Genomic DNA, 19487 nt, shown 5'->3' with positions numbered 1-19487 from the left:
CATGTTTATGTCATGACCCCAAATTCTTTCTTATATCGCAGTTCCACATGCTTTCGAAAATAAAAACCTAGAACTCTAGGATCAGTTTCGAGAATTGACCATTTTAAAAGATGTTCTAGATCTTGCAAGGGACAGTCCCATGGCCTTCTAGGTACATGTTTATGTCAAGACCGCAAATTAATTTATATATGACAGTTCCAAGTGTTTTCGAAAAAAACGTGGAGCTCTTTGATCAGTTCCACACATTGACCACTTTTCCTGATTTTTCGGATCTTCCGGAGGACGGTCCGATGGCCATCTGAGTCCTTAATTATGTCACGATCCCAAATTCATTCTAATATCACAGTTCCTAACGTTTTCAAGAAAACCACGGAGCTCTAGGATCAGTTTTGTGAATTTTCCACTTTCATGGATGTTCCAGATCTTCCGGAGGACGTTCCCATAAACATTCAGCTTCATGTTTATGTCCCAACCCCAAATTCTATCTATCATCACAGTTCCTAATGTTAAAAAACGCGGAGCTCTAGGATCAGGATCGTGGATTTACCACTTTTACGGATGTTCCAGATCTTCCGCTGGACGGTTCGATGACCATCTGGTTCCATGACCCAAATTCATTCTATCATCTCAGTTCTTAGTGTTTTTCAAAAACTGCGGAGCCCTAGGATCAGTTTCATGGATTGACCACTTTTACGGATGTTCCGGATCTTTCGGAGGACGGTCTCATGGCCATCCAGGTACTTGTTTATGTCACGACCCCAAATATTTATTTATATCACAGTTCCTAATGTTTTAAAAAAAAACCGCAGAGCTCTAGGATCAGGTTCATGGATTGACCACTGTTACGGATGTTCCGGATTTTTTGAGGACCGTTCCGTTGTCTCCAGGATCCATACATAGGAACCATCACTGTTTTCTGGCTAATTGTGAACATTTGTGCCCATTAATCTAAATTACAGATCTTGCACCACTTGCAAAACCCTACAAACACACTTTTCAAAAAAACGTGTAACAACTCTTTTCGCTTTTTAAAAAAAGTAGACGACTCTATTTCAATCAAAATCATCTACAAACCCTAGGAATTCTAAAGATACCACAATTTTTGAAATTCATTAAGAAATGGCTAAGTTATGTCATTGCAAACTTGCCGTTACACGTTTTTCGGAGGCATCGTATTCGGAGTATCAAAGGGTTCAATGACCACATTGGCTGCTTTCGGACCAACAGGAATGCCTCGGGGGAACAATTACAAATCTACATCAAAACATGTTGTGCAAAAGCTCTTTCTTCGTGGTTTTTCATTAATAGACTTACCATAAACTTCAAATGGATCATTGGCCGCTCTCAGAACCTCCGGTGATCAATGATCCATTTAAATGCAATTATTTCAATATGCGCTGTATTGCCCATGTAGTTTTCCGGGAAATGACGTAGGTACAATCTAATAAATCGATAACCCATTCACTTGGTCAGGCTTCAGGATCGTCCAGTGGGCAGTGCGCTCTACACTCCAAGTTCCCTTTCTTTCAAATTCACTCCAAATTTTATACTTTACCCATTGAGTGATTATTAATCATAATGAAATATGGTGACAGAGGTTACTAGAGTATTGAATAATCGAGGTCCTATTTAGGATTGTATCTGAAAAATCCAAATTTGGCCAATGCCACTTACCACAATACCAATGCAGAGCATTTTCTTCAATTGCTCTATTAAAAATTTACAGTAAACGATTGTCCCTGTTTACAAAAAACAGCTAGATTCAACAAATTTTTTGGTAGAGGTAACAATAGCTGCAATTTCCAAACCTACGACTGGATGCCTTCCTTCAGATAACAACTTGCGTGCGGTAAACATCGATAGAACTGTTTCAAACGCATCGTCGGTACTTGAGCGTGTCGGTGATCATCTCTTTTTGCCAGTGGTGGCGGTGTGGAATACCCCTCACCATCCCTCTCCAACGGGGGAGTTTGGTAAATAGAGATGATCAAATCGATTTGTACCTTCCTAAAAAGTTGTCCTTGCTCGCTTTCTACTCTCTATATACAATTTTCACACTGCCGTACTCTAACGGAACTATCAACTCTATACTTTCATCTCTTTATCTATCGTATAAAAATTACCAGTTTAGTCTGTCATTTGAAATTAGCATCTTCAACTATGTAATTCAGTTTGAAGCTTTACTTCCATTGACTTGAGTGAGAGGGACTGTGGTTTTAGTAAGCCCTCCTTTCTAACTACGCTTATGAGACAGAGTTATTCATCATCTGAAAATACCAAATCGATAAGAAAAGAAACTCCGATATTATTTCAGCTTGAAATCGGGCTTACCGGGGGCGACCCCGGCGTAGTGGTTAACATCCTTACCTCTCACGCCAAAGTCACGAGTTCAAATCTCACCCCCGGACAAGTCACGAATGACCCAAGAGTGTTAAAGTGACTATAATAAAAAAAAAAAAAAAAAAAAATCGGTCTTACATTGGTACACCGGCAGTGTAGCAAGAAAAGTGATTTTTGGCATTGAATTCGAAACATCGATCTTTGAACAGCTATAACTTTTTTTAGAAACCTTCTAACACTGTACATCTTTCGGCAAAGTTGGTATCAGTTGAATGGTTAAAGCAAAATTGTGGTCCCTAGGAATTAAAATGCAAAAAAGGAGCACTTTAGAATTTTATAGGACCTTCTGGGACTGTCCTTTAAACTTTGGAATTCAGATTGTGTAATCATGGGATTTCTGGATTGATTGATTTCGTGAATTGTTGACTTCATAAATGTGTGTCCTTTTGATTTCGTGACTCTTTTATGTTATTGCTTTATTGTTCCAATGATGTCTTATCAGATTGATTTGTGATTTGTTGATTATTACTTTCCTATTTACGATACTTGACATCCGATTGCGAACTTCTTGATTTGTTGCTTCTGACTTCGAGTCTATTTTCAATACAGTTTAAGCGTTGGCTACGCAGTATTTCGAAAGTCTAAATTTCCAACGATTATTTATTAATAATCTAGCAAACGATAGCACCTACGTGCCGTACATAAATTAGGAAACAGTCGTTGAACTAATTACACCCGTTGTTATCATTACAACCCGCATTGTAGGGGGAAGTAAATGCAAACAAATCGCGCCAAACAATATAAAACTACACCACCATAAAGTGCACTCTAAACAAAGCATGTTTGTAAACGTGACGATTTGGGACTGTTCTTTGAAAATAGGAGTCCCCACGAAGAACAACACACAAAACCACATGCTGCAGCATCGCAGCGGAGTGTGCCGTCAATATTGCAATCACGACTGTGCCATTTCAATGAGAAGACCCTCCTCCTGTGGCCATATCTATGATCGTGAATCGGGCCCAAAAAGTATGCCAACGTTAACAACCAGCAAACAAGCAAGCAAGCAAACAAGACGCGTGCGCTCTTCTATCTCTTCCCTACTTAGGTCATTGAGCAACATTTTTTCTCGCCATAGTGTAGCACATAGTGTGTTTTCGAAATATCTCACCTAGGCAAAAGTGCAGTGTACCCACTGTCTGTGTCTAAACCGGAGCCGAATCTATGCACAGGCTGCAATTCCCAGCTCAATCGTTCAAAGTGGTGCGCGTTTTTTGGAAAATTGATTGTTTATTTTTTCCGATCGTGTCTTGTTTCATTGGAGGTGCTTCGTCCCCCTCCCCCCGTGCCCTGTCTTATAGAACCGTGTATAAACTTTTAACCTCATTTTTCGCTTACTTCTCGTTCGCTCCCTTGAGTTGTACTTCGTGGTGTTGCATACACGCACCACAGCTGATTGCGCAGTCAGCATGAAGCCAGCCGGTTTGCCATCGTTCTTGGTAGGGGCGAACTATCGACGTTGGTCACATCCAATTCCATCGCATTGCGCACATACACACAAACAATAACCCCGCGATGGTTTCGTTAAATTGAATACTCCCGCCCGCCGCCGAGCGCGCCGTCTTCTGACCCACTGCACTGACTAGGCTCTCGCGCAAGGAACACCGAGACCCTCCTTCTATAGAGCTCTGCCTTTATGGGCTTCGACTTCGGGGGCAATATGGTGTTCCGAACGACGACCCCTTTTTCTGTGCAGCGTGCGCGCACTGTTGAAGTTGAAGGTTTTCGGTGTAGAATCTAGGCCTCCACCACCCCGAGACGGTATTGTTCGACCTGAAGGAACTTCAAGTAAGGGCAAGGCAAGATGAAGTGAAGCGTTGCTGCAGCCAGCATTTGCATTTATAAGCAGCAGTTTGCACGCGCGTCGAACTGGAAATTAAACCTCCTTAGTTGGTTGTCGGACTTATTGGTCGACCGTTAGATTTTGCCATTTGCCAATGCTGCAATGCTTATGGAGCCGTGGTGGCTGGAACGTTAGAAATTATTCGTTTGAGAGCAAAAAAATAACAGCTGTTACTGAATGGTTGAATGCTTCTTCCATCTGATGTTTTACGGTGTAGACGTGGTTCGCAGCTATGCGAATACGCTGGAATAAACAACGTGATTCGTAGGCAACCTGCATTATACTGATAGATGTTCAATCACTCTTGTCAATTCATCTTGGCGGCACCTTCAAATCTAAATTCCATATATAGCTCAAAATACCTACAAGTCACGTTTATTCGCTCCACACCCATTCATAAATCTGCTTCTTGTCACGAGCCGGCTTATCTTGCCACCATAGATTAAGCCAAGCGTGGGTAATTATTGAGTCTCTCCTCACCCTCTAGCCCCCACTCGAAGCAACTGATAAGCTTCATTCAACAAAATGAATCTACTCACTTGTGGATCTTCTCCTGCTGAACCTGCTCATCGTCGATGTCCACGATCTGGAACAGTTCGGCTTCGCCCTCTCGGCCAAAAACCCCTCCGGGAATCTTCCGGAGGAACTTTTTCAGCACCGAAGCGATCGTGTACACCGAGTAGTTGTCCACGTTGACCAGCCGGCCTTGCTGCAGAAAGTGGATCAGCTTCTTCATTGCACCCTGATGACCGGGTGCTCGGAACACGTCCTTCAGAACCGGTGCCTCCTTGTTCAGCTTCAGTATCAGCACCAGAAGCGGGCCGGGAATGTCGTTCTTGCATACCTCGTCCAGCGGAACGCCGAACTTAACCTTCTCTAACCGGTGCGGATAGGGCGATCCCGGGTGGCCACACGATGTGACTACGCTGCCCAGGGTCGCTGCCCGCCGGTGCATCCGTTGCGCCCAGCTGGACATTGTGCTTCAGTTTGCAGTTTCAAGTTACCCGAACACGACGAAAGGAAAAACAAAAAAAAAGCACAACTAGCAACTAAAGGGAAACAAAAACGCGACGCCGATAAGCGCCGACGATCACGACTACGACACAACGGACACCCACGGCTACTACGAGAACACCGCGGGGAAAAAGGGAGTGAAAGGGTGTAAACTTTCACTACGGTTTTCTGTTCCAGCTACGCCCGATTGCGTTCGTACACATTTGGAATTATTGTTACTCCTCTGTTGCGTCTTCTTCCTTTGCTTCTGCTTTGGGCATTTACACAACACTAGCGCGCGATGGTTTGCCTGTAAATAGAGGAAATGAAAATATTTGTCAGTCGATTGTTATCAATACAGTGCTCTAGGAGTACTACGGCGGGGCTTTAATTCATAAATAGATTGCGAACGATTCACAGGAACCTCGTTAGCGTATGTATCTATAAGAACATATTTTCTTTTCCTTTAAGATTTAAATTCAAGACATGATTCCAATATCGACATAGCGTCGAGTCACATTCACATAAAATGGTTATCAATATCAAATATGAATAAACACATAAGCCCCTATTTGACTAAATATAGGGTAGAAAACTACTTCGGCCAAATCGCCCATTTTGGGCCTATCGAGCAGAAAACTTCAATAAATCCATGATTTCAGAGTTAACAAGTCAATTATGCGTTTAATACAATGCTTTAGTTAATAAGCTACGGAACGAAGCCAATGAGAACGCGTTACATGAAGGTTTGCACTTATTATTCCCAAAAACAAAAGAAGCGCTTGGACCGAATCAATTTTTATCTTCATCCGATAGGCCGAAGTGAATTCATTGGCGTTTCAATGTGTTAGGCCGAGTTTGGCGTCAAGAAGCAGTGTTAGACTTTTGACAATATCTCAACGATTGGTTTATCTTTATCAAATCTTACGGTACATACGGAAAGGGAAATAAATTTGGAAGCCATCAGTTATAATAACATTCCGTTTGGTGCTAAACTACGCTAGATTAAGAAAGACTAAGTGCGGGTTGTGCTTAATAGGTCGGAAATGGGGTAGTTAACCCTAGTAACTAACAAATTTTGAAGTTGAAAACCGTTACAGTGGTAACTTAATATTCAAAAACCCAGATCGCCAGTCGTAAAACCTTATCAAGTACAAACAACTGAACAACGAGAACAAATGTTACTACTCAGCAAAGTGATGTCATCTCTATTTACTTACGCTTTAACAGAACTTCTTCCGAAGATCCCCCTAACTATTAATAAAACTTCTATGAACTCACACTCTTCACTTTAGAAAGTGATGCGATTTTTTTAAAGCACTAGTGTAAAGGGGCTTGGGATTGAACCCAAGACATTCTGTTCAGTAAGCGAAAACGATCGCCACTAGGCCACCGAGCTCTTTTAATTTAAACAAGCCATTGCAACTGACGGTCGTTACACATGGTAACCAGTGAAACCTAATTAGCAATTTCCCGATTTTTTCCCGAATATTACCCGGAATTTCGGTAATTTTCCCGGTTGTGCGATAAACATTAAAATTAAGTATAAACCGAATGCCGAAGGGATCACTAGCAGCATTTCATCAACAGCAGCATTTTTTCAGGGTTGAATTTGGCTCTGCGTTCCTAGCAAATTCACTCAAAACTCTTTACAGGAAATTATTGGAGTATTCTCAAGCATTTCGTTTAGAATCATTTGCTTCCAAAAATCAAAAAAAAAAAACATGAAGTTCATCTTTTTGCTTCGAATTTTAAAGCTTTTTCTAAGAATTCACTGAAACTTCCTTGCATAATTCTATTTAAAATTCGGTTGAATTCTCTTTAGAATTTCCGAGCAATTACCTCAGAACTGTCTTAAAATTTTGTTCGGCATTATCATGCTCTAAATTCTTCTGAAATTTATTTGGAAATGTCTTTAAAATTCTCTAGAATTTTCTTTCGAGATGCCCTAGAAATTATCCTCGGAATTTCCTTAAAATTATTCTAAGAATCGTTTAAAAAGTTGTACCCTCATCATTCGGGACCCCATGGGTATTTTTCACGGATCCTGGAATCCTCTTCGTCTTGTAATTTTCTACAGAACTACTTAAAAATTCTACACTTAACTCACACAATTGGCTTGAAGTCTCTTGGAGTCCTTTCTAAAATTTCCTTTATTTTGTCTGAAATACCTTGGTGTTACCCCGGAAATTCATTCTAAAATTCTCTTAATACAAAATTGAATTTTAAAAGATCGGTATCTAACATAATGTTGGGGATACTATACCCTACCTGAAAGGGGTGTAAGTTTGCGTAGGAAAGAGTTTCGACAAATTGACGTTTGAATATTTGTTTACATAAGAATCAACATACGGCTCTTGGAAAACTCACTTTGAATAGTTCTTCAATAGTTCTAATTTGTAATGGACAAAAATCTTTCTTTTTTTCAAAAAAAAAAAGATTGGCAGGGTGTCTACTCATTATACTAAATAAAATTCCCTGAGTTTCCCAGGTTTTTCCAGGACTTCCACGGAAAATTTCCAGGTTATCAATGAAATCTTTATTTTTATCTAGTTCGTTTGGATCGCGTTAGCTTTACGGAGCCAATAAATCATTGATCTTTGTTGGTACCAAAATTCACTTATTTCTATGTCTAGTAGGAGTTGAGCCGAATACTCACGGCTCACTTTTTCTAGAATACGTTAAAAATATGCTATTCGAATATTTCCATTAGTTTTGAATCTTGAAAGCTTCTCGTGGTCCAGAATCTTGAACATTTTTCCAAGCCTGGAATATTGGTCTGAGAACTCACAAAACAGCTCCCCTAATCTTAAAGATTTGATTTATTAAAATCCAGAATCAAGAGAACTTTTATAAGCATGAAATTCGAAATCGCATAATTTTGAATTTTATTTACCTTGATTTTTACTCTGTGATCGCGAACAAACTTCCATGTTGGAATCATCTTGATACTCTTGGAGTTCTTCACAGGATTTCTTTATGAGTTTCTCAAACATTTCGTTAAAAATATCTGGAAATGTATTACCTATGAATTCTTAAAGAATTTTCCTTAAATAAACTCTCATTACAATTGACATTTAGTATCCTCTGAAATTCGCATGGAATTATCTTCGGAGTTCCCTCTAAATTCCACTCAGAATTCTCTAATTGCGGTAAGCTTCAACTCGGATTAACGTTAAGTGCCTTCCCTGTTTGGATGATCTGCAAAGTGTTTGCTTAGAGTCGTGTTGATCAACTCTGATGTCGACATCAATGCAGCCAGACATTCTTGATCGGGATTTAATCCGAGTATAATACCGATTGTAGCAGTCTCATAAACTTTATTGGAAATTTTCTTAGAATTCGTTTGAATACACTTTCTTAGAACTATTCCACAGCCGCAGACAATAATGAGCAAAGGCGAGCGCACACTTTTTGCCTTTAGATTTGAAGACATACTTCAAATCTCCACGTACATCGTACGGGTTAGGCAAAATGTGTGCGTTTGACTTTGTACTGTCGCATTAATGACCCTTCGCTTATGTTCAACTTCTATTCAATTTTCATACTGCCGTACTTTAACGGAACTATCTACCTACCCTTTTCTAAAGACCATTCTCTAGCTAATAAATTATCACACTAAAGCTTCATGTTAGATAGCATTTCCAACCAACTCTGAAAATCGCAAACTTCGCGTATGAAGTAACATAAAAAAATACTTTGAATCTTAACTTGAAAACGGTATATTTGATCAAAATGACGTCTACGAAGAAATCGTAAAATTACACTGAAAGAAAAATCACTGTGAAATCATGTATAGTTGTTAAATTATATGTTTTCTCAAAATACCCCTATTTTAATTTTTTTTGTGTGAAGAAAACTGAAGTTATGCCCTCAAATTTGGTGTAAAATGCACAAGCCTTTTTCAAATTAGTATTTGTTTTTAACATATTTTGAAAAAATATTCAAATTTTGTATTTTTAAGTAAGTAAATTCCGAAAATGGATTCTGCGCATCATTTTTAATGGAATATTTTGTATTTTTCCTAAGTTAGTTTCAGGTTATCGGTAATTTTATTAATTCCCTAATTACCATTATTTTAGACCTTTTTCGAATGTTAGTCATGATGTCCAGTTACAAAAAGTATTTATCATGATTGCATATTATATAACAATAAAATCATTCTCAGACACGGAGACTGTCCGCAGTTTTGGACTCAGCCGAAGAAAACCAAGTTGATGTTGTCCAACATACCCAAGACGAATTTCACACTAACTCTCTCAGATTCCAAATGACACTAATTGGGTGTGAAGACTTATTAAGCCCCTTTGCATATTTGTTTTCCAGAAAAAAAAATCAGGACAACTATTTGGAAAGCTCTGATTTCTGCAAGTAAAAGTAAACCGCTGCGCCAAATATAATCCCCCAGATTCCCCTCGCTCAGGTTTGGAATTTTTCCTTATTTGAGAGTTGTTTAGATTTTTTTCCTTTAGTTTACTTAAATCTTTGGTTTTTATTAGTTAGGTAGATTCCAATTCTGCACGTAGTAGTTGCATTTTTATATCGGTGATCGTGACATTTTTACATAGAGGATGAGTACTGATGAGTAATGACACTGATGAAGACTGTACATTGTAGTCGAAATACGTATCGACCATGGATACCAAAATTAATTAAGTAGAATTAAATGGAAGATAACCTTGTTTGCTGTTTTATTTAATTTTGATTTACTTTAGGATCAGAAAATAGCACGACTTTCACATACTTTAACTTTTATTGGAAGCTAAAATATGGCTGCTTGGATGCTAAAAAATAACTGAACTAGTGTTGATTCTAACAAGCAGATAACTGCTAATAGACTCGGAACCAAGGGGTGAGACATGTATTACTCTGAGTTGCTTTTTTTGCAGCGAGTATCTCACGAGTAGCTCAATGTACCTCAATATTTAATCGACGATCATCGATTTTTTTCTCTGCTTACTCCGTTTACTCCCTGTATGGATATGCTTCTTATATTAGACGTCAGTTTTGTTTGTAAACAAAGTAAGCTCAAGTGTATCCTGAGGCGTTTGAATAGCTGGAATATTATGGAAGAACCTGTTCCGGTGCCTGCTTACTACCAGCAAGAACTTACAGTTCCAGCCAGCTTTCTGCAGTTGTCCTTCCTCCTCAACAGCTCATCGGTGATCAAACAAGCTCTCCAAATAGGTATTCTTCTAAACCTCTGGAATTTCACCTGTAATGCAACGATCCCAGTAGTCGTAACAGCAGTCCCATTGAAAATGGTAATAACTAACTCCGATCCCCTTCTCGTTAGCACCATGCAAGTTAGCTACAGCGTGAAGATTCCATCACAGCACATCAAACATAGCGTGGTGAGCAATATTCCAACCGTGGCCCCTCCAATAAAATCCACCGCTACAGTTTCCGATTTAGAAAACATCTCCCCGGTGGGGCAACAACCGATTAACACCCAATTCCGGCAACGCTACCAACCATTACCCCCGCAGAATGTTGAGCCAGAACAGCCGCCGTCATTTCCGAAGCCCAAGAGGTGGAGGACGCTGAAGTAACCACTACCAATGTTTCCGGTGAGTGCGATCCTCGTCCGGACTTCAAACCCATCAACAATCAACCGGACGAAATCGAAGTGAAAACCAGTCAGGAAGACGAAGAACAAATCAAGCTGACGGATTATCTTCGTCGACTTTCTCTTTGCATTCCCACGGCCATGTTAACAAATTCTACACCTGAGCCGCTATGGACTTAGCCAACGAGAAACCGAAGAACACACGTATGTAATGATGTACTACTTTAAAGGAAACTGCAGTTGACGGCCGCAGCATAATCACGGTGGTGTATCGCAGAAACAGGACCATATCACGATCATCCGGAAGGCACAGCAGAAGCACCATAAGAGAAAGGAACAGTGGTAATTCAGAGCTCGGTTCGAAGTTTCATCCAGCGGCAGTTTGCCAAGCCATGGGCATTTGGCGACTTACAACCAGTAAGGACTTGTTTGGACGAAGCCGCCGCACTAGAATGCAGTGTTGCCGAGGAATCAGAGTCTCTGATACATCAGACGCCGATTATCCAGCATGGGAAACTTTCATCAATCGATCAGCTCCTGTTCTCTATGAAGACACCGTTGATGTACAAAGCCTGGAATTTCGCAGAACTAACTTCGTTGCATTGAATCACTTACTGGCACAGGTAGATTGGCAGTCGCTTTACTTGTGTTCGTCCGTTGATGAAGCCGTTAACTACTTCGACGAAGTTGTGAGCCGATTAATATTGGATTGTATGCCTCTGCTCCCAAACCGGCATGATCTAATGCTCGATTACGACACTTGAAGCGTGTGAGATCGAAGGCTCTTCGCAAATACAGCCAGTCCCGTAATCCATTCACCAAGCGACTATTTTCGTTAGCAAGTAATGATTATCGAATGTACAACCGTACTCAAGACGTATGCAGACCAATCTCCGGCGTAATCCCAAGCTATTCTGGACGTTTGTGAAGACAAAAAGGAAAGAGGATGAACTACCGATTGAGATTCATCTATGCGATTAAAAAGCCAACACTTCTTTAGAAAAGTTTAATCTACAGGCAGAGCATTTCAAGAGTGTTTTCAACGACTCAACGGCATCGTTAAGCCAAGTTTGCCGAAGGGATCAGAGATACTCCCAGAGACGCGTTCAGCTTTGATATTTCCTCGGTCACATTGGACCTCGTCGACGCTGCCATCCAGAAGCTGAAATTATGCTAAAGAAGAAGCTGAAAGGAGATAAGCGAAATGTGGAGGATTACCTCACTTTGTGCCTGATCAAAAGTATACGAGATAATCATCAACGATGCTTTATTTGTCAGCTGTTGAAACTACATTTCTCTTGACCAACATGCCTAAACGTTCGGTCAAAACAAACCTCGCTCCTTTCATTTCCCTATGCCTACGAAGCATGGAGGCAGGAGCACAGATGGTCGTCGTATACACGGATCTCAAGGCTGCTTTCGACCGGGTTGATCATGCAATTCTACTTGCCAAACTCGAAAAGCTCGGTGCCTCTCAAAGACTCACTCGTTGGTTTGAATCGTATCTTACCAATCGAGAGCTTTGTGTGAAAATCGGCTCAATCGGAATATTTTTCAAACAACTCAGGTGTTCCTGAAGGGAGCAATTTGGAACCGCTGCTATTCTCGATTCGATACTTCCAACTGGCTGCCGGTCATGCCATGCAGATGATGCCAAGATGTACGTGGTTGTCCGATGCTTCACCGATTGCTTGCGGTTGCAGCACCTTAACGATAGTTTCGAAGAGTGGTGCTCTAGGAATTTTCTCACGTTGAGTGTTCAAAAATGCAATATCATCACTTTCCATCGCAAGGTAAAATCTATTGCATTCAATTTTACGATCAATAACCAACCTCTGCAGCATGTGGACAACGTTCGTGATCTACGAATTACACTTGATTCTGCTTTGACATTTAAACTACATTACACGAATATCATAGCCAAAGCTAACAGGCAACTCGGATTCATATTTAAGATCTCTGATGAGTTTCGGGATCCTACCTGTGATCTATACAATATCTAGTGCGATCGATCTTGGAATTTGGTGTAGTAGGGGAAAGGGATGTAATGTCGGTCCTAATTCCCCTAATTTGGGCCCATATATAAATGCAAACCAAAAATATCAATTAGTACCGTCCATCTAGATCAAATTGATAAATAGCAGATTTTTAGCGATGGGCCCAATCTTAGATCCATAGGCCAATATTAGAGCCATTTCCCGTAGCATGGTGTGCGTATGAAACAGTTTGGATAGCGAGGATCGAATCTATTCAGAGAAAATGCGTTCGTTACGCTCTTCGCCACCTTCCTTGGAATGATCCAGCGAACCTTTCACCCTACGAAGATCGTTGCCAACTCCTGGGTATTGAAACTCTTGAACGTAGGAGGAAGATTAAACAGGAAATCTATGCACCTGAACGAGTTCTACGATCGAGGAGTTTCCTGCATCTCGGACCCCGAGTAGCTTATTACGGATTACATGATCCAGTACAATTCATGTCTTCACGTTTCAATTAAGTCTATGCTTTTTTCGACTTCAACTGCACAGCGGAAACCTTTCGTCACCGGATTAAACGTAGTCTGCTGTATAGGTGACGATACGGTTCGACACATGCTACTGCTTTCAATCAGAAAATTGTTGCAATTTTGCTACCTGATTCCTTTTTTTTTTGTTCCCGATAATTATGCGATGACTGCCTTGACTTGACGGATCTAAGGACAACTCCATGCCATAGGACGAGATTAATGTTTATGCTTAAGACCATTATTATTATTATTATTATTGCAGGGCTGGTAGCGATCACTGCTGTCAGAAATAGTGATTTTAGTGACCATCTTGAATAAATAAGTGATCAAATAGTGACTTATAGTTGTAAAAATAGTGATTAAAAGTGACTGAAAAGTGACCTAAGAGAAGGCGCATAATTTTTTAGACTTATTCAATTACTATCTCATAAACACTTATGTACGATATGAACCTTTAAAGCGAAAGATTCAATAGAAAGTTTATAACCAAACCCACGGTATTAGTCACGGTGTCTACTAACTTCAAAAATCTGGAAAACCGGGAATCCGCAGGAAATTTTTTGATTCCTCAAAATACCTGGAAATCTCAAAGAATTTAAAAAAAACTTCTTACTAAGGATATCTTAAAGAAAATAATGAATTTTAAAATTCAACCATTTAGTTTTTCTCGTTATTTTCATTCACATTTTGAATTTTAAAAATTCACAGTGGATGAATCTTCAGTAAGAAATAAACTTAAAAAATAACTTTTTTTTTTGGTTTCTAAAGACCACTTTCTGTGAAGTTTCTTAAGTTTTTTTTTTTCTAAATTTATGGAACTTTTGTGCTCCCGCAATTTTCATGGAATTAGAACGAAATAAATAATATAGTTCTATGATTTTCACTGAAGTTCTCCAGATTTTTCTGAAGTTCATAATAATTATCGACATTAATTTAAAACTTCTTCAATAGTCTAGACTTTCCTGGTGCCTAAACGATTACTGAATTTCATTAAAGTTCTCTGGACTGCCCTGAATTTATCAGTATTGTCTTGAAGTTTCGAAAATGTCCCTTAAGTATTATAACAATTATTAACACTCGATTTTCCCTGAACTTATCTATGCTTACCTGAAGTTTAGTATATATATATATATATACATTGATAAATCCCTGACGCTTCTGACAATTCAGATCAATCATAGAATTCATGGAATACCCTATAATTCCACGGAACTCCTTGCAAGTCGCTGCAAATTTGCTTAAGTTAATGGGATTATTCTGATCGTCCTCGAAGTACTAAAAATTTCGCTGAATATCATTAAACTATCTAGAAATATCTATAATTAGTTCTCTGGAATGTCTTAAAGATATCGCTGCTTGCTAAAAGTTCTTCATTAATGTTCTCTAAACAACTCAGCTTAATTTCGCATTTTTTTTAGTTCTTGAAATCTCCATGATGTTCATAAAATTTCCAAGAATTCTCTCGGAGCTTTGCTGAAGTTTTCGGAATTTCACTGAGTTTCTCGAATCTTCTTTAAGGTTTCTTATATTTCCTTGAAATTATTTGAACCGGCCTTTTGATTCTCTGACCTGTCTTGATGTTCTCGAAGTCTCCATAAAGCTCTTAGTTGTTTTGAAGATCTCGGTTCTGCTCGGAAATAAATAGAATTCCCGTAAACATCTTTTTGAAATTCATTGGACTCATAAATTCTCTGAAGGTCTCTGTACTTCCTTGAAATTCGCGGAACATCTGAAGGGTTCTCGATTTGTTTTTCAGCACATCATGGAACTATCTTGAATTTATCTAAATTAATGATTATTGATTTTGATTCTATCTAGCTTTTCCGAGGTGCTAAGAACTGCACAATACTCCTTAAGTTTTCTAAATTTCTCAAGTTCGCTTGACACCTATGAAGTTCTCTGAAATTCTAGGAACTTCATAAAAGTTCCTGAAAAGTCTCGGATACTAAAAGAACCATTTTGAGGTTCTTACAGCTTCCAGTAAGTTTCCCATATTTTCAGCGTGTTAACTTCCCTTATGTTCCTGTAGTTTGTTTATAGAGCTTCACTGATATTCTCAGCATTTCCTTTCATTCCTCAGAACTTCTTCAAAGTGCCTACAATTGTTGTAAAGTTAATGGAACTGAATGGAAATCTCTTATCTATCATAAAGTTAATTACGAGCTTGAAATAAATCATTTATTTGTTTACTTAACTCTGGCACTTTGAAAATTTTGATCTTATACATGGAATACGAAACTTCAAGACATTGCATATTTTTAGATCTTGAACTTACTTACTTGGAATACTCAGGTAATTTTATCCAGAAAAATGAGTAGACATCATGTATATAGAGAAAGACGATTAAACGTCACAACGCAAAGAATAATCAATCTAGAAATAAATTCACGCTAAAAAAGTTGAAAATAGTGACTGATTACAAGAAAAAGTGACTTTAGTGGCTTGATGACTTGGCCTTAAAAAAAAAGAGTGACTGACTTGAAAAAAAAGTGACTCGCTACCAGCCCTGTTATTGGGTGTTTTTTTTTATAATTTGTCTGTTATTGTGTCTTTTTTGATAATGTTACCTGTATTTCGAAAAGATATGGGGCTTTTACGACTATTTGCGCAAATACTTGCGTAATATACTTTTCCCCATCAACCTTCATTTAGGCAACAAAAGTCTGATGTAGAGAATAAAAAATAAATGAATAAATAAACTCTGGCGTAATAACTTGATCATATATTGAGGTTTACTGATTTTTCCCGCTGCTTTCGTCGAATTCCCGATTGTTTCCGGTTCACTGACCACCCTCTGCTATTATGCTAAATTACTTTTAAGTCAAACGACTTTATGCCAAATGCATTTAGGGGGGTATATATTGGGGGTGCAATTTAAAAAAAAACCAAAATTGACCGCGTTACGAAGAGTGACCACTTATAACTCTGTCAATAGCGGACGGATATTAATTCTAAACAAGCCAATTGATTGACATGTCATCTACGAATCTTCTAAAATGAACACTTTATCACAATTCAAAAGGTCACTATTGAAAATTGCACGAATGTGCAACTGATGCTATAATAATGAAAATTATCACCGATTGACTGCTAAAAGCGATTTCCCTAACACACACTCTGGTCTAACCGAACTGTGTTTATGATAAGCAGCAGTCGCAGTGCTTTCGGCGCGTGGCATTGTAGATTGTTCTCCACTATACGACGAAAAACTGTCCGCAAGCGCAAGCTGCAGCCCACTGAGCAGTCCATTCGCTGAAGAAGGAGAAAGAAGTTGCACTTTTTCACTGATAACGAGATACACTGATAGGCAAAATAAAGTGCCCACCCCATCATTTTTTGAATTTCTCTCATTTATTTGGTTCAAATTAAAGTAAATACACTGTAGTATTTTTTATATCTTATTCTTTATATTCTTTTTAAGTTTCACTTATAGAATACCAGATAAAAAGAAGAGACTGACTCGAAGAAAAAAAAATCAAAATGGGTGTAAAAAAGAACAGTGACAAAAAAAAGTGCCCACTGCATTTTAACTCCAGAAAACATAAAATAAAGTAAAAGAATACCAGCCTAATAGTTAATGTGTCCTCCTTTGGCCTTCAGGACCAGCTGCAGGCGCTTCGGCATGCTCTCCACTAGATTCTTCAGGTGCTGTGGATCTAGTTCTTCCCAGGCGCGCTCCAGGGCTTCAAAATAGTTATTTTTATTGGTAACACCAGTTTTGTCAACCCTGGCATCGAGAATCGCCCACAAATTCTCGATGGGGTTGAGGTCCGGGCTTTGTGGAGGCCATTCCAGTGGTTTAATTCGACATGACCGGAAGAAAGACTTAGTCTTCTTGGCAGTATGCTTCGGATCGTTGTCCTGCTGGAATACGAATTTCTCCTCAAGGCCCGTCTGGATCAGCGAAACTTCCAGATTTTCCCGCAGGATGTCGATGTAGGAATCTGCCGTCATTATCCCGTCGATTTTCACCAGGCTTCCCACTCCACCCCACGAAAAGCACCCCCAGACCATCACATTTCCTCCTCCATGCTTCACCGTGCCTTGTATGTGGCGCTCCTGAAGCTCCTCACCCGATCTACACCACACACGAACCCGTCGCTTCCGGTTGAACAGTTCGAATTTTGATTCGTCCGTCCAGAGAACCGTTTTCCAGAACTCTAGGGGCTTATCAGCATGCTCCTTAGCAAACTTAAGCCGTTTGACTTTGTTTGCCTTGCTGATAAATGGGCGCTTCCGAGCAACTTTGCTGTTCAACCCCTGTGCTACGAGACGGCGACGAACAGTTCGACTGGAAACTGTTAGCTGAAGAGCCTCCTGGATCTCGCGGACAGTTACCTTCGGGTTCTTCTTCACTTCACGCATGATCTTGGTGTCCGTTCTCGCATCCGTTTTGCGCATCCTGCCTCTGCCAGGGCGATCCACCACTGATCCGAACGATTTCATTTTCTGCAGAATTTTCCCGACCGCTGTTTTGCTGATATTGTACTTCCTAGCGACAGACCGGTGCGATTCACCGTTTTGCACATCACGAACAACCAATTTTCGGATACACACGGGAATTGCTTTCGAAATCACTACGTCCTCCATTTTTTTCAACTGATTCAAATGCGATCACGTGTACAAATGCACCAGTTCCACCCGTTTGCTTCAATACATGTCAAACTTTCAAAACAAAAACAATCGAGGGGTTTTCCGATGGAAACTTATCGAAAACATACCGATTTTTGAAGTGGGCACTTTTTTTTGTCACTGTTTTCTTTTTCAATCCAAATTGATTTTCTTTTACTTCAAGTAAAACTTTATATTTTCAGTATTCCATAGGTGTAACTTTAAAAGAATAATAAAGGTAAGACATCGAAACAGACTACGGTGTGTTTATTTGAATTTGAACCAAATAAATGAGAGAAATTTCAAAAATGATGGGGTGGGCACTTTATTTTGCCTATCAGTGTATGAAATCAATTCAATATTTGCTTTACTTTTGCTGTGACATCAAAACTACCTTTCGTAATCCTACGTCAAATCTATGGTCGTGTCTTGGGTACAACCTCTTACTTTTTTTATAAATAATTTAAAAAAAAAACATTCCTAACATTTTGAAGATCAAAGTTTTCATGATACGGTGTTCCTGTCCTGCTGTAAAGCATAAACTTGCCGAGCCTCACATTAAAAGATATTACTCATATAAACCACCCGCCCAGTAGAACATTCTGCCCAACCCAATTTAGAGTGACGTCTAAAATTTCACTTCACCGCACACAATCTTTTCAACAAACGTCACCACAGGCGGATTCCATCAAGAAAAGAAAAAACAACCAGATGTTTCCTCCCCCCCCCCCCCCCCCCGGAATCCACCGACTTGTTGCACATTCCCACATAACGCAACGGTACCGATTTCGTTCCACATTCTAACCAGAAACCGAATCCCATCATTCAATCAGTTTTCCCACCATTCAATGGTACGTACCTCCCATCCAATTGAGCAGCTTAATCCAGCATCTTCCCACCATCCGAAATTTCTTCTTTTCGTTCTCGGACGTCAATCTTCTTCACTTTTCGATTATCTTTTGCTCCAACTTGCCAATTTTCACTTCTGCTCGCTTTCGTCGTCAGATTCGGTGCTCTGTCTCGTCTGGTTCTTCCTTCTAAATCATATCCAACACATGGGTTTTCCTTGCCCGACACACACCCTGCTAATTTTCCGTGCACTTTTTTTTTTCGTGATTATTATTACACACTCGCCGTTGTTTGCCTGTTTCCCTCACGCACACATTTCAACACATCTCGTGAGTCGTTTTTCGTCGTTCACCATACAGACATTTTTCCTCAACTCGCAGTGAAGAAAACTCTCTGGCTCACTTGTCACTTGTACTACGCTCTGAACCCGGAGGACCACACGAAGAGGACGGCAGGAGGCAGTAGGAAGGGAGGAAAAACTGCTACAATCTATTCGATTTTCCTCCAACTTTGAAAAATCCACCCGTTTGCACTTTCGCTGTGGAACTTCGCGGTTCCATTCTCGTTTTGTATTCCTAGAGACGTTCTAGGATCGACTTCGATCAAACACTGCTGCTAATCCTTGGGAACGCACAGCTTCGGGATACACCACCTATTCGGATAAAAGAGCAACACTAGAAATTAGAGGAAAATTTTTCACGTACGCACTGTGGGGC

At 39.7% G+C, this 19487-nt stretch overlaps 1 protein-coding gene across 7 annotated transcripts in view; it reads right to left on the bottom strand.

Annotated features, from left to right (window-relative positions):
• Window positions 1-19487, bottom strand: part of RhoGAP71E (Rho GTPase activating protein at 71E) — a 156097-nt gene that overhangs the window by 122285 nt on the left and 14325 nt on the right. For all 7 annotated transcript variants that reach the window (XM_065225231.1, XM_065225248.1, XM_065225240.1 and 4 more), the window contains exons 2-3: window positions 18782-19423; window positions 4783-5546 (exon numbers count right to left, since the gene is read on the bottom strand). In XM_065225231.1, the coding sequence (XP_065081303.1) occupies window positions 4783-5219 (437 nt within the window). In that variant the 5' untranslated portion in view covers window positions 5220-5546; window positions 18782-19423. The remainder of the gene's footprint in view (window positions 1-4782; window positions 5547-18781; window positions 19424-19487) is intronic.

Source organism: Ochlerotatus camptorhynchus, unplaced genomic scaffold, assembly GCF_037179485.1.
Source record: "Ochlerotatus camptorhynchus isolate MF236.1 unplaced genomic scaffold, CSIRO-AGI_Acam_v1.1 ptg000021l, whole genome shotgun sequence".
Lineage (NCBI taxonomy): Eukaryota > Metazoa > Arthropoda > Insecta > Diptera > Culicidae > Ochlerotatus > Ochlerotatus camptorhynchus.
This window is presented reverse-complemented; position numbering and strand designations above follow the sequence as displayed.